General features: G+C 40.0%; 1 protein-coding gene across 1 annotated transcript; it reads left to right on the top strand.

Moving 5' to 3' along the window:
- Positions 1-10,948: 10,948 nt before the first annotated feature.
- On the top strand, positions 10,949-14,889 carry MINOS1 (mitochondrial inner membrane organizing system 1; the record flags this gene model as incomplete). Its single annotated transcript, XM_010288390.1, has 3 exons — positions 10,949-10,996; positions 11,616-11,725; positions 14,648-14,889. Coding segments are annotated over 3 exons (167 nt in total), but the record flags the coding sequence as incomplete, so codon positions are not given.
- Between the last annotated feature and the right edge of the window lie 346 nt (positions 14,890-15,235).

Genomic DNA, 15,235 nt, shown 5'->3' with positions numbered 1-15,235 from the left:
GGCCCAGTCTTACCCGCGATCCGGTAGCGGAGGGTCGGTTTTGACCTCTGACTACTCCCTCTGTTGAAGATGAGAGGTTTCCGTGGGAAATCTCCCTCTGCACGGAGCTCGGCGGCCAGCGGGACATCTCCTGCCCCCAATGAATGGGCCCCGAGTAGGCATAACCGGGTCCTCCAGTGCCACGACCTTGCCCGCCTTCAGTTTCGCTCTGACGACGGCTTGGTTTTCGAAAGCTGTTTCTGCAGAGCTGTTCACATCACTCAGTGTACGAGATGGGCTGTGTTTATTAAAAGCAATACGCAGCGTGGCACACTGATAGTTTTGGCACGTGTTACTTAGTACAGTGTGCGCAATTTGACATTGAGAAGCTTTCCATCTGGTGTTCCAGCTCTGTAGACTGTTGTGCCTTTTCTTTTGAGTAGGGGAACAGTTCTGTTGATTTTCTTTCACGTTTATTTGTTTGTAAAGTTAGGACTGTGCACATGCCTGCAGTGCTTCAGATCTGCAACAAACCATTCATAACGTTTCACTTAGATCTGTGAGTTTTATGAGTGATCGTAATTGTGTATGCGCAGTTCAGTGCTCTTCATGTGACAGGCTAGCAAATGGGCTAGACTGAGGTTGTGGCTTTGAGATGTGTATACCAAAGAAAATCTTTAAATGCAATGTATAGAGCAAGAAGTGAAGTATCTGACACATAAAATATGCGTTGTATGTTACTGCAGAAGTCTCTTTTAGAACCATAAATAATATCTGTGAAATGTGAATGTGTATTTCTTGTTGCTCGTAGTGGCCTTATGCTTAAAAGGTGATGAGGAACTCAGGGGGTTTTAGTTGCTTAATATTTTTCCATTAGAAAATATGTTTAATAATTTTAAGTAAACTGAAACTTCCATCGTTTATAACATGCCTTTGAAAAGTGTCAAGTGCTCCAGAGCAATGTTTTGCCTTCTGAAATTCTATTCAGGTTTGTCTGACAAACATATCCAGATATGTTTATGTTTCCATAGCATTGGTTGCTCTATCATAAAATATTAAGTATGCCAAATTATAAACAAGAACTTGTTCCATGCTGCAGCTGTACATGTGCATGTAGGAATCCTGTACATGGCAAGTCTCTCAGGGAGGCTGAAAGAATACAGGGTTGATTTCGATGCAACATGTCTCTTCAGCAAGCCTTTCGTTTGAATTTGGTGTTTTCTTCCATCCTAAAGTGGCAACAGAAAGAAGAAAATGTGCTTAGCCTTCCTGCACTACTGCTCTAGACCAAGGATTCCCAGTGTTACTTCATGATGGCATTGAGTAGAGGTCTCAGTAAAATTAATGTTTTTCATTAGACTGCCCAAAAAGGGCACATGCGCTGCAGCTCTTTAATTGTATCCTTAGCCCTAAACCCCATGTGATGGCCTCAGACATATGTTTCTCTTCACGTGTGACAGCATTTTTCTGTTTTGTGTGCTTTTACGATTGATCGAGTAACTGAAGCATCTGTGCTAGCAATCTCCTTCATGGTATTAACTATAAATGACTCAGTATGAACTTTGGAAGTTGGAACAACCCAGAAATTGCTTCATGCTCCAGTAGTTCGTGACTGAAGATGATGATGGCCTTTAAATGTGAAGTGAGTTGGTGGCCTAGCTATGCAGACTGTTAACTGAGAGCTGATAACACAAACTTTCTCAGACTATCTCACTGGAAATGATTGTTTTCTCTGCAGGGACTTTAAAAACCTGTGTGGTTGTGGTGATTGTTTTTGTAATATTACTGCAAAATTTGCTGGAGTTTCCGATAAACTATCAAGGGCGGTTGTTATACTGAAAGTAAGAAAGAAAATAAACTTTTTTACTTGAGAATTTCGTTGCTTGTTATGTGGAATATAGAAGTTTACCAAATCCACACTTTGTTGGACTTTTCCTTTTGGTGGCCACAATTTCCTTCCCGTACATTCCTTTACATCCTTCCTGAGCATTATTGCAGGAGAGATCTTTCCAACCAATGGCTGGGGAAAAACAAATACTAGGATCAGCCCTGTGTTTTCCTATTCCAGACCCTGTAAATAAAGGAAAGCACTGAATTTCTGAAGCCTTGCACGCATGACAGTTTTCCAGTGTCTGTGCGAACTGTAGAGACAGAGAGCTCCAGTGGATTAATTTGAGGGCTGGAGGGACATGGGAAGAGTGAGAAGGGGAGGAGCAGCGATCAGGATGACTTTATTAGCAATAGTGTGTTTTTAAATAATAGCTGGGGGCTATGCAGCCTGTCCTGTCTTGTATTATCCGATCACAGTTGCTTAAGGCAGTGTATTTGCAGTTGGCTGTGTTGGTTGTAGTTATGCTGTACTGTTTTAGTTGGAGACCCAGCTCCTGGGAGAAACTTGATCTCCTGCTGCTAAAATGTCCAAAATACATATTCATCTTATGTTACATCTTTTGAAATACTGTATTATATTTTTGACCTCTTGGTCACTACCTGTGTTCATCTTGTAATTTAGTATTAAAACGCCTTTCTATATCCTGTTAGTTCAAAACAAAATTATGTTGTCAGGCGTTGTTAAGACAGTATTTCATTTCAAAGAGTTAAGTACTGTAAACCGCTGTATGCCTGCACAAAACATCAAAACATTGTTAAATAGAGTTTATGTGCTCAGCTCCTTTTTATTAGGACTGACATTTATTTGTTTTGCTAATGATGAGGATGAGTCTAGGTATTTTGTTCCCCCTTCCCTTTCGAAATCTAGCTGTAACCACAGTGTTTTGTGTGTAGCGGGCTGGGTTGTGCTTTCTTGGCTGACCAGGCGGCTTCTCTGATGGCCGATCCAGATGCATGCTGGCTCCAGCTTTGCACCATTCTCAAGACTTTTCACCCATGCAGTCATTTAAATAGTTTAACTTTCTGTTCCATCCTTCTTCCTGATACTGATTTTTTTTTTTTCTTACAAAGAAGCAAAGTTGCTTCTTTCACATGTGGGGAAGGAGAATCGAACTACAGTGGTTTTTGTTTTTTTTTTTTCTTCACAGCTTGCAAAGCTTTATAAACTCCTGTGTCCTCTCCAGCCTTTTTTATCAGTAGAGCTCTGCAGAGCAGAGACAGGGAAGTAAATAGCGTTCTGGTTGTCTTCTGTCCTACTGGTTTCAAACCCTGTTTAAAGCGTTTGTTTGTTTGTTTGTTTAACTGACTGATAGTTCATGCCTGTTTATTTGGAAAGACAGTTACTCATGAAGGAGTGACAGAGTTGGTTTTTTCTCTGTGAGGCTATAATTTTGGACAACTTATTATTATATGCGTTTCCAGGGAACAGGGAGGCAATAAAGAGGCAATGTGTAAGGGGAGGGAGATTTGTGTGCCTGCGTCTTGTTTTGTTTTGAAACTCTTGTAGTTTTAAATGACTTGAACACTAATTTACCTGATATTGAAAGGTAATCCGAGGAAAACTGTTTGCTTCTTGGCTTGTGTGTTAAGTTGCTGTGCTGAAGTTCTTTTTTTTTTTGCAGGAGACAAATGTTGTTTGATATATGTCTGTGTTTGACCAAAATTCAGCCTGGAAGCTTGTAGATAACACAGTGTAATAATGTTTGTTTTCTTTTAATCCTCTGTTTTGACATCTGAAAATAAAACGCTTCTGATTTTCATATAATAGGAATTTTTTAAGAGAAAAGGGCACTTTCAATTCTCCTGCAACTGTTTCATGATTTCTTCTGACTTGCATCATCTGGCCTGCTTGAATAGCTGTTTTTTGTTAATGGCAAGGGTGAAATTGTATTGTTTGTGTCATTCCACAGGTTGAATATTTCAGGAAGAATCATTGTATGGATTGCAATGTCAGTATTTTTAAATAATCCTTCACATGGTTATGAATAGGATAAAGACAGTCTATGTAATGATAAAACTTGATTATACTTTCTGAAAACTGGATTAGACTTTCTCCAAATATACAAAAATCCTCAGATTCCTGTTTTGAAGTGGTTTTTTTTGCTTGGCGGTTGTAATGTGGCCTTCCAATCTCAGCTACCAGGTCAAAAGACTTGTTCTTCATTTGGGATTTTGTTTTTAATACTGGAGAACGTGAATGTTATGTGAGCACACAACTGCATTATTATGAGAGCTTTTGTAACCATGAGTTATTTTCCTTTGTCATACAGGGGAAGATTAAGTTCTACTAGTTGTATCTTGTAGCAGACCAAGTAGTGTAAATATTAACTGCTTAGGCTTAGGCTGTGCAGGGAGGCAATATAGCCAACAAAAAAATGTTTTGTTTGGAAGAGGTGGACAAATGCTGTTCTGAGAATAGGCTTCTAGTCAAAAATCTAACAGCGATATTTAGTTATGTTTTTAGCAGAGACACGAATACCATGATCGTCTACAAATTAAGGGGTTGTTATCTTCTTTTGGAAGAAGACAATGCATTGTGTCCTGCTGCTCCTCTTAAATCGGCTTTACTGGTCCAGGGGAGATAGAGCGGCTGCCATTAAGTTTGGCTGGCGATCCGACTGATTCAGGAAGCTCTGCCCTGCCTAGGTGCTCCCGATACACTCGCTCACTGAAGCCGCAGACGACGCTGGGGGAAGCCCTGCTTGACCCTTGTTCCAGCCTGCTCTTGGCAATGCTTGCAGTGTGCAAGAAAACCTGAATGAACAGCTGTGATAGTGCTGCCACTTAAAACCCCAGGCTATGTAAGATCTCCTCACTGGAAGTGAATCCCAAGTGCTCCGACTTCCTTGTCCTCTGCATTAGTGCATGGATAAGATGCCAGCTCTGCCTTCTTTGGGAGGTGGCACACAGTGACACTGTCCGGGACAAGGGGACTCTAGCCAAGTGATACCCTAAGCCACTTGCTCGGTCCTTGAGATGTTGCAGTAGTAGGTGGGAACAACTCTTCGGTTTTGGTTTTTTTTATATCAGCTATAGATCTCTAAGGAAATCCTTTCAGGGCTGCTTGCACATCCTTGATCATAATGAATTAATAGCACGAGATTTGAGAAGGATCGGGCTTCTTTCCTTAGCGTTTGTGCTAGCGAGATGCCACCATAACACTTCTTGCTCTGAATTGTCTCTATTTTGTAGCTGCACCAGTAGACATCAGTAATGGTCAACCTACGTGCGAAGAAGCACGATTGCCAACCCTCATAGTTAGGCATGCAAAAACCCGAAATGTGGATGTGTTTACTCCAGCAAAACTTTTCTTTTTAGCAATTCTATTGTTTCCATTAGTGGAATATTTTATGCAGGAAGACAAAGTAGAGTTTTTCAGCAGAGGTGTTAGTAGTATCTTGTTGATTTCTTATATATGTGCTTCTAAAGCGAGTGCAACCCTGATTTTGTTGAAAAGCTTGATGCAATATTGATGAGATCCTTTGTTGCGCTGTCTATACAAAGAACAGCTTCCACTCTTCTCCTCTTCCCCTTTTACAAGAGGGAGGAAATGCACGTGCCCTCTCATCTTACCAGCTCATTCACTGGTGTGAGGATGAAGTTTCTGGTCGAGACTATCGCTGTGATTGCTTGGGAGATCATGGGCTAACAGCGATACTTCCTGCTGCTGTGTGTCCATCTGCAAAAGTGCTGATGTTTATCTAAGGTTAGCCTTTGGGCACGAGTTGAACTGCAGAAGTGCTTAAGGGTGAAAGGGGCCCCTGGAAGCATGTTGGGATTTTTGTAATATAATGGTATTTGGATATTTATATTCTGTCATTCCAGTTATTCTGTGTTACTATAGTCAAATGCTAGAAGAAAACGAAACACTCTTTTTCCCCTGCTTCTTCCTTGAGTACTCGGTATATGGTTTCAGTATGTTTTCTTCTAGTGTCCTTGCTCATTTTTCTGTCTGCTATGTAAACAGTCCGCACAACAGGGGAGATGAGAATGAAAGCTTCAAAGTTGGCGTTTGAAGAAAATCTGATTCCTGCCACAAAAGACCTCTCTGCTTAAAATTAATTCCCTCTGTAAATAAGTGGTTTCATGGTCTTGGATTTCTAACTGATGCTAAGTGCCCTATAAAGGCTGTCCTAGTGTATGAAGGATCTCCTCACCATTTTTGCACAACAGTTGTCTCTGTATCTTAAAGTGGGATTGGAGCAGTGCAGGACGGGACACTCTACAACAGGAGGGAGAATGTAGTTTGAGAGTTGCTTGTGTTTTGTGTTTGTTTTGAAAACTTTGACTTTTCTTGGGTATTTCTTTACCTGAAGCAAATTTTATTGCTGGACTGAGCTGATGCTCACTTGAAACTTCCAGTGCATCAGCTCCATGGATGAGATCTGCTGTTGGACCTTGAGGCTGTCTCTGTCACTGTCCCCAGAGAGAAGCTAACTGAGCTCGATAGAGTTTTCTTGATCCTACTGGAAGCTGTCTTTCTAGCTGGGAAGAAATACTCTCTGTTGGGACAAGTCCCTGACCTATTTTAGACTCTTGTCTGTACAGAGTGGTTGCTGTTTTCTTAGAACAAGAAGCCGCCTTCTAGGAGCTCCTTCTTCATTTTATTTCAATCATTTAGTTCTTTTAGTTGTAGATTAATAGAATCTGAAAGAGAGGAGGCTGAAGCTCTGTATTGTGTATTTGTGTGTAAGAAATGGCAGAGGAAAATAAAGAAAACTATTAAGTAATTTTAAAACTTCCAGCTGCTATAGTAACAGCAACACATTTGCCAGATGTCAACAAGCATATTTTAATCCTTCTATTTTAAGTTTCAAGCTCTTGAAGAAAAATATATCTAGGTGTGCCAGTCTTAATAGCTGCTTCAGCCTGTAGCTACTTGGGTAGCCTAGGAAAGAACCATGTAGCATCGCTGTTGGAGGGACTGTTGATTAAATTTATAGAAAAAGCTTTTCCCAGATGTTCTTATGGGGCAGGAGCCCATCCTGAAGATTTGTGTTTCTCTCCGAGACACTTTTATGATGTCCTGTTGGGTATACGGCGCGTGCTCTTCTGTGTGTTAGATTGATTTGAGGTACTGTGACATTTTTCTTGGAAGGTGTATGAGCCAAAAAAATAGAATTAAAAAGTTTCAGAGACCGGGCTTTTTGCCTAATACCAATTCCATGTGGCTGTGCTGGTCTGTACGGCCAGGACACTTGCTGGGGAGCAGGAGTAAGGTGTCCGCAGAACCATCCTGTCCCTTGTTGACACTGACTGTAAATGAGTTTAAGCTGAAGTGATAGATGTAGGGTGGAAGAGACTGTTTTTCTAGTTAAACATTTTAAACTGTCAGAGGAGGTGAAAAATACGTTGTACTCTTTCCTGTGGCCTTTTCCTCCAAAGAGTCTGTCATGCAAGAAAGGGAGGGAAAATGTGCCCAGCGTGGATCAAGCCCTTAGCTTTTCCATGTTCGTTTGTTTTTATTGTAAGATAAACCTTTCATGTTTTATTGTTATGAAGTTAAAACCTGGCCTAGAGGTGCTGATCCTTAGTAGAAACAGCTGCAGACTGAGTGTCCCCTGGTCAGGTGGGAGGCTCTTTGAAGCAACATGTTGCCTCTTTAAAAGGAAATTGAGCATGTGAGAACTTAAACCTGTAAAACTCATCAGCAGCTTTGCCATTGTTTATCTCTGGTGTAACTTTATATAGAATTAAAGTGAAACGGGTTACTTTGCTTCCGAGACAAGATGGTTTAGCTTCCCCTTGCTCCTGGACACACAGGAAATGACCACATAACCACAAATACTTTCTAGTGAAATGAAGATGAGTGACAAACTATCCGCAGAAATATGTTCTTAACCAGGCGGGCTAAGAAATTAAATGTAGTTAAGGCTTCTGGTTTTAACTTAAAACCAACGCTTAAATGTTAAAACCAAGTAGGAAAGAGCAAATGCTGTATATGCACTGGCTGACGTGAGGGGGCAGATCTGAGCATTTCTTGTGGATTGGGTGTTGCGATCGGCAACAGTTTTCAGCATAGACTATAGTCTGTGCGTCAGTAAGAAAAGGAATGAACCAAACTGCCTTTGGGGTGAGGGAAGCTAAGGTACTTTTTTGGCTTTGTTTCTGAAGTTGCCTTCTTGTACAGAAAACAAAAAAACATTAGCTGTCAAATCCCCTTCTTTTCTTCTCTGTAGCCTTTTCATTACGTAAAGCAAGGCCCTAGATACCTTACTATCATCTTTTTAAACTAATCAGCCACTGTACTCCCCTTCCTGCTGGAACAGGGTGCAGTGATAGCCTCTAAGATCAACACTGTGCATTTTCATGAACAAGAATCCCTTCCCTAGAACCAGGCTTATCACTACTTCAGCAAAAAGCTTTCTTAGGAAAGACCATTCTGTCTTAACAAGTCAGTCGTGCTGGACCACATCGACCTAACAGTGGTGTTGGGTGTTAGTGTGGGGGAAGACCTAGGTTTTGTTTTAAGCCTAGGCTGAATTGCAGTTGGCAGAAATAATACATTTTTCACCTTTAAGAGTATCCTGTAGCTTCCCCTGTGGCCAACAGGAAGCAGCACTGATGGCATCTGTGTGGAGCCTTTACAAACGGGGGTGTAATGTGAGAGAGCATTTGAAGGAGGTGAAGAAAATACAAAATAATGAAGATTTCTGGATGTAGATGGAAAGAAACTGTATTAGCTATAGCTGCATCCTGAAGTGCAGACTTTTCTTAGGAAAGTAAGCAAGCAGTTTACCACCACTCTGGTAAGAAGAATGTGGGTTTGACTGGTAACGTGGAAAATGTGGTGACATTAGAAACTGCCTGGGCTCTGCGTCGAGATGATGTAGAATTTGTCATCCTGTAAATCATTTCTCATTGATTAGCTAAACTGTTTGGATTGGCAGAAGGGATCTGTTCTTGGACAGGAAGCATAGGACCAGTATCACTTGCTGCACGACAGGCCTTCTGAACCGGACAGTTCAAACAACACCTCGTGCTGTCTGAACAGAAGGTAATTACCTCCAGAAAGTCTTTTTCAGACCTACAGTACCACAGCCCAAAACAAAAAGGCAGCGTAACTACATACTGTAGGAAAAGACTGGCAGAGGGAATCAGGTCAGAGGGCCAAACAGTTGTCCATGGGATGAATACTTGAAGATAGTCATTATCCTTAATAGCATAAACATTCTGCGAGCGCCAACACCAGCTGTATTACCACAAAGGTACAGAAGGAAGGTCCTGCTTGGGGAGGGGGAGTGGAGGAATTAGCACAGATGAACTGCTGCCCTTAGTAATGCAAGATGTCTCTTCCAGTCTGCGTATAAATGCTGGTCAGTGACACGGTATGAGTAGTTAGCTGTTTGTATGAGATGCTCCAAGTAGTGTATCTCTTACTGTCTGAAATGCAAAAAAAGCCTGAAGCTCTGCCCAGACATCTGAGGAACTGAGACTTTCCCTTAGCTGTGTAAATGATTAGAGTGAAAACCTGACCTTCTGCGAAATGCTCGGTTTCTAAAATGTCTGGGGGAGTTATGTCAGGACCACTTGGCAGGCGGTCAAAGTTCTTCCCTGCAGTTGCATGTTTTGTAAGCCTACTCCAAAGTTGTAGTGACCTGGTAAAGCAGTTACCTCTGTCACAATTGAAAATCTGTAGTAAAACTAAGAGTTTTCAAAAGCAACTTTGATTTCCAGCTCTTGGTAAATATGGATAGTGAAGTCCTACCAGGAGAGTAAATGTAAGGGCGTTTGCTCAGATCATCTGTTTGGTCATCTCTGTTCTAATAGTCAAGGTTTTTTAATAAATGAAAAACGTGGGGTACTTAGTTTATTTATTAAGTAGTGCAGTAAGTATTGTTTCAATAATCTGTGTCTCAGTAGAAGCTACCATTGGTATACTTTTTGCAAGGAAAAAGATTTAAACAGTAGAAGGAAACTTAAAAAAAAAAGGCAGCGTAGTCCTATACGCCAAGAGGGTATAGGATTCTTTGGCATTGTTCTGGACTCAACCCACTTAGTAATGTGTTCAACAGGAGCTTCAATAAGGATCATATGCTTTTAGGAATGTAAAAAAAGATGTCTTTTAATTAATGAAACTCATTATACTTAAGTTAGGTTTCTTGTATTGAAAGGAGAGAATTAAAACCCAACAGGATGTGTTTGCTGCAAAAGAAACCTGAAACTGCTAGGTATTTTTTTAATGAGCATATATGTGAGTGATTTTTTTTCTTTTTTTAAACTTTCATACTTCTGCACCTTATCAAAAATTCTTGTTTTTAATGGATATAAGTAAAGGTAGAATTTACCCACTGAGCTCAAAGTTTTCACTGTTACATTTATTGAGTCATGAGAAGAGTTTTGCAGATTTGCCTGACTTCATGCAAAAAATCATAAGCGCACCTTCCAAGGAAAGCAAGAATTATTTTTAAATATTCCAGGCGAGTTTTTTAATGGTGCTGGATAAATTTTTTTTCGACTGCTGCAGTTATTTCTATATATAGTATAAGGATGTGAAAAGTCATTCATTCCTAATGTGTTTAAATATACTCCATAATGAATGTTGTGGATGTGAAAGATAAGCAGCCTGGAGCTCTCTTTTGCAAGGTATAGGGTAACACAAAGCATCAAAGTTTTGCTGCCCTCAGGACACACATTGAAGTAGTTAAAGTAGTGAGATAAACGAAATACAATAAGATATTCATCTGCAAAATCTAAAGCTCAAGGACACAATAAGTTTTCATTTAAGTGTTTCTCATTTGCTGACAATGAGCCAAAGAAATCTTAATTCCACATTGTAGATGGTGACAGAAATTCAGTAACTTTTCCTGGGATGAGAGTCTGGTTTGTTTCCCAAATCTTTCTGATAATGTACTTGTATATATTGGGATTTTAATCTGAATTAGCTGCTTACAGTTATTTAAGAAATCAAGAATTATTTTTTTCAGAATTGCTATTTAAGAACACTTTTGTTTGGTGTGCTGAAATAACATGTAGTCCAATATTCCTGAGTTGGAACAAAGAATTACTGTAAAGAACTAAATCATTTTCCATTACTTTGCGTTCTCTTAGTCCTTGCTCACTGCATTTCTTCTTACAGGTGCTGGATTTGGATTAGGAATTGTTTTCTCAGTCATCTTCTTCAAAAGTAAGTATACTGCAGTAATCTTGACTGCCTGGTTTCCTAATTTCTGTCTATTGTAGGTGCAGTTTAAAACCAAGAAATCTCTGAGGCATGTAAAACTTAATCAGCATGTTAGACCAATTCTGTCATTACTGGTCATGTCTTTTCAGTTGAAATGGAGTTACCTAAACTTCGAACCGTTGTGTAACAAGGCTGTTACATGCAGCATCTCTCTAAGCTCCTACTGTGCTCAGCTCGAATTCTGGAATTGCAAGAAACCCTCAGCCAAATTACTGGAGCCATGTGTCTAGACATCAGTTTCTGCCAGTCTTGCCAGGGTTTTAAAACTGATATAAATTATTTTTTAGTTATGTTTTGGTAATAGAATAATTTTCAGTAATATCTTGAAATTAGAGATTGCTCTCCATTAAATTCTAAATATGATGCCTTACTCACTGTTACTTTTGTTGTTCTTCTGAAGTGGTCTGGTTTTTAGCTGATTTTAGGACTTGTAGAACTTGAAAGGGCTTCATATGCATCTTCCTGTATTATTCTTTCTTGGTGCTTATTTAACAATGCTATCACTGTCATGTGAAGCTTTTCTTGACTTTAACTTTTCCTCTCTGCTTGCCTTCCCCCACAGGAAAGACATGGCCTATCGCTTTTGGGTCAGGGATGGGGTTAGGAATGGCTTATTCCAATTGTCAACATGACTTCCAGTCTCCGTATCTCCTCCATGGTAAATTTGTAAAAGTAAGTATCAGTACAAGTTACTATTAATTAGTAACTGTTATAAGTTAGCATTAAATGGTACCTCTAGACACCATTTAAACGGATATTCCTCTGCCTTTCCCAAAAGAGCACTAGTCAGAAGATGCTTGTGTTGCCAAAGTGGGGATGGTTCCCCTGCTCTTTAGAAATGTTAATATCTGGTGTGTTCAGTAGTAAACTTACTAGACTGAATACATAAAATTAGTTTAACAGATCCTGCAGGTAGGTTTTCCCACAACCTGAAAACACGTATAATAAAAATACATGTTAGAAAAGGTAGAAAACTAAACTAACGGTAAGATTCTGTCTTCAGACTTTGAAAGAGATGAGCCTAGGATGAAGCATGTCAGGCATGTTGGGTAGAGCTGCCTGTGAAAGCAGATCTTTGATCTTCTGTGGGTTTTTTTTTTTTCAACATGAAAACACTAATCACTTGCAAGTTTTGTGGCTTGTTTGGCTGGATAGTAGTGTAATAATTAGTCTGAAGAAATTGTACACTTAAAATAATTTTGAAGAGGATAATTTGAATGAGTTCATTATTATCACTGACCATGCAGAGATAAAATATTTAAAAATAGCTTAATTAGCAGGAACCATTTTTGCTTGCAAACTGCCTAGAGTGCACTAAGTCCCTAAACTGACTCCATTAATATTTTCTTTATTTCTTCACGTGTAAAAGCTGGGGCTGTTCTTATGGTAATTTATCACTGTGGCATCTGGGGGAAAAAAAAAAAAGGGGTGCACATGCATATTGTGGATCCACAAAGCCATATACTGCTAAAAGCATTTCACTGATATTGGTGGAGAGGCGTGCACCAGGACATATTTATAGTTATTTTAGCACTTCAGAAAGTACTGAGGTAAAATGTTCTGCCAGGAGCTTTTCAATGGCAAGTACACGGAATGCAAAAATTGCCCCTGTATTGCTCGTCTGCCTAATGAAGGAGGCCTGAAGGTGTTTTTAGGCTTTTTCCTGATGCCGAAGGTTGAGTCCAGTCCTTCTCAGATTTACTGGTGTATGAGCTTTTGCCAGCCTTCTGCAGCCCTACCAGACATACCTGTTTACAAATATTATCTTCAGCTGCCTGTAAAGAAAGGGAGACAATGACAAGATTCTTGAAGGATTTCTTCAGAATAAAATATTTTGGATAGCAGTATAGAGAAACTGTAACTTTTAACATCAAAACGTGGTAACTTTCCCACACCATCCTGAGGATATTCTTCCAATTTATGTCTCCAAAAAGAAACTGGAATTACATGTCTGTGGCTTCATGTGAATGGTAAATGCCCTGTTCACATATTCTGAAAGCGCTTTATTCATTCAAGGATGCTTGTTACTAGGGATGCTGGGCAACAGAAAACTGACTTTCAGGTCAGCCTAGTAAGGGATTTTGTTTGGATTAAGGACTAATCTGTGTTCTGGAGCAAGGGTGGTCCTTTGAAGCATGAGGTAATTGAAAGGACACTTCACAGAAGAAGCGCAGCTGCCTGCATGGCACAAGACTAGCCAGATAGTTTCCAGTGCACTGTCTCCACTAGCTTTCTCTGGCACAAAGAGGCTGAACGTGCTGAGAGGGAAGATGCGGATGAAGCCATCTAATGGTTAATGTCATTAATTCTCTCCGAAATGTCGTGTCATGGATAATGGCTCCAGGGTTATTACAACAAAATTGTTTAATTTCTGTTTGTTAGGAGCGTGGAAAATACTGTTGCATTATCACTCATCTGTTTTTTTTCCTAGAAAATACTTTTGTAACTAAACTCTGTAGGACTTGCTTTAGAAACTGAGTTTCTGTTCAAATGCTAACTTGTCAAAATGTGAGATGCTGCAAGAAAATCAGCTTTATTGAGAGAGAGAGAAAAAAATGTAACACAGATTAGCTTGTGTTAACAAAGAAATAACAAAATTATTTCTAGTTTTCCAAACCTGTCAAGTTCATAGGATCACAGGATAACTCAAGTTGGAAAGGACTTCAAGGAGGTCATCTAGTCTGACCTCAAACTGGGGTCAGTGATGAGGTCAGACCAGGTTACTTGGGGCTTTATCCAGTCTGGATTCTTCATTCTTCAGGATCAAGTTCTTAATTCTGAATCCTAAATGAGAATGAGTGAGGACAGAGGACCTTCACGATACCAAATAATCAGGAGGTTACAAAGCAACTTTGCAGCTGTTCTAGCTGTAGCTTGGATCATCATGCTGCCCATCCTGTGGGTTAGTGAGTTGATCATGAAACGCCAACACCGATGCAAGAGCCATTCATCTAGACCAAGAGGCTGCTTAAAATGCAGAAAAGTTCTAATTTGTGGTCATAAGATTCTGAGGGCTTTTAAGTAATTTCATGAAGTGGATTTCACTGTGACTTCAGCTGAATTTAAGATCAACATCTAGCAATTGTAAAGGCTTAAAGTGGTATGGCTGAGAATTATATGGCCTAAGTTTGCCTTGCAAAATAAAGTATCATGTTTTTCAGGTTATTTGGCCTGTATTATTTATCACCCAAAAACCCACAACCTAACTTTGATAGCCTTGTGGATTATACTGATGTGCAACAATATGAGAAGTGTGGCAACTGGAGCCTTTCCTCCTGCCCTTTGTGGCTTTGATTTCTATCTGATTTCTGTTCAATCTCTGAATAGTTAACTTGAACAATAATGTTTGGGTGTTTTGAAGTACCCATTTTACCAGAATGGAGGCCTATATGCATGAAAACATGGCATGCTTCTGGTATGAAAGTAGGTGCTTAGCTTCTCCATGCTCAACCGCTCAGTCTAGCAAAGGATGAAAATGTTAGCCTACCTTCTGGAAATGTTACAAAGCTAAGTGGTGTGCTTTACGTCGTGCAGCACCTTCCATGTAAGGAACCCAAATGGCTTTTTAATAATATAAGCCTTCTTGCTTTACAGGAACAGTGACTAATGACTAAGACTATCCCAGTGGGAAGGAAGGAGAAATCAATGATTATTCCTCAGGAATACTGAAGTGCCCCTGGAATAAGCCAACATTCTTCAGTAACGATCACCAGTAACTCTTTATATTCCAACAAACTGTTTCTGTACATGAAACAAAGTTCTGTTGCTTGTTTTGTATCATGTCTGGAAAGTGCAAGGAAGAGCTCTTCTGGGAAATAAATAAAAGAAAAATGGCCTGGTGTGTTGACTTTGTATGCGAGAGAGAGAGAGAATGGAAGGCGAGGACTTCATTTTGAGTACCTAGCAGCTGTGACCACCTGGGTAAAAGCCACTGTGAGAGCTCTTCAGAAAAGACAGCCGTCGTATGTTCCCTTCCACTCTTGAAAGGCAACCCCCATCTAACATACGGTTCAAAGAAGCATTCCCACCTCATAAATCACCCACTAGATCCCTGCTGCTTGTGCCGGTGTTTGGAGAGGAATATAAATACTCCTATGTCCTGTTTGTACAGTTGCCCTTTAAAATTGGAATTTTGTCCTCTCCAAAGAGGCAGAATCCACAAGGGCAAATCCGAACTGCATG

This window comes from Phaethon lepturus, unplaced genomic scaffold, assembly GCF_000687285.1.
Source record: "Phaethon lepturus isolate BGI_N335 unplaced genomic scaffold, ASM68728v1 scaffold50965, whole genome shotgun sequence".
NCBI classification, from domain to species: Eukaryota; Metazoa; Chordata; class Aves; order Phaethontiformes; family Phaethontidae; genus Phaethon; species Phaethon lepturus.
This window is presented reverse-complemented; position numbering and strand designations above follow the sequence as displayed.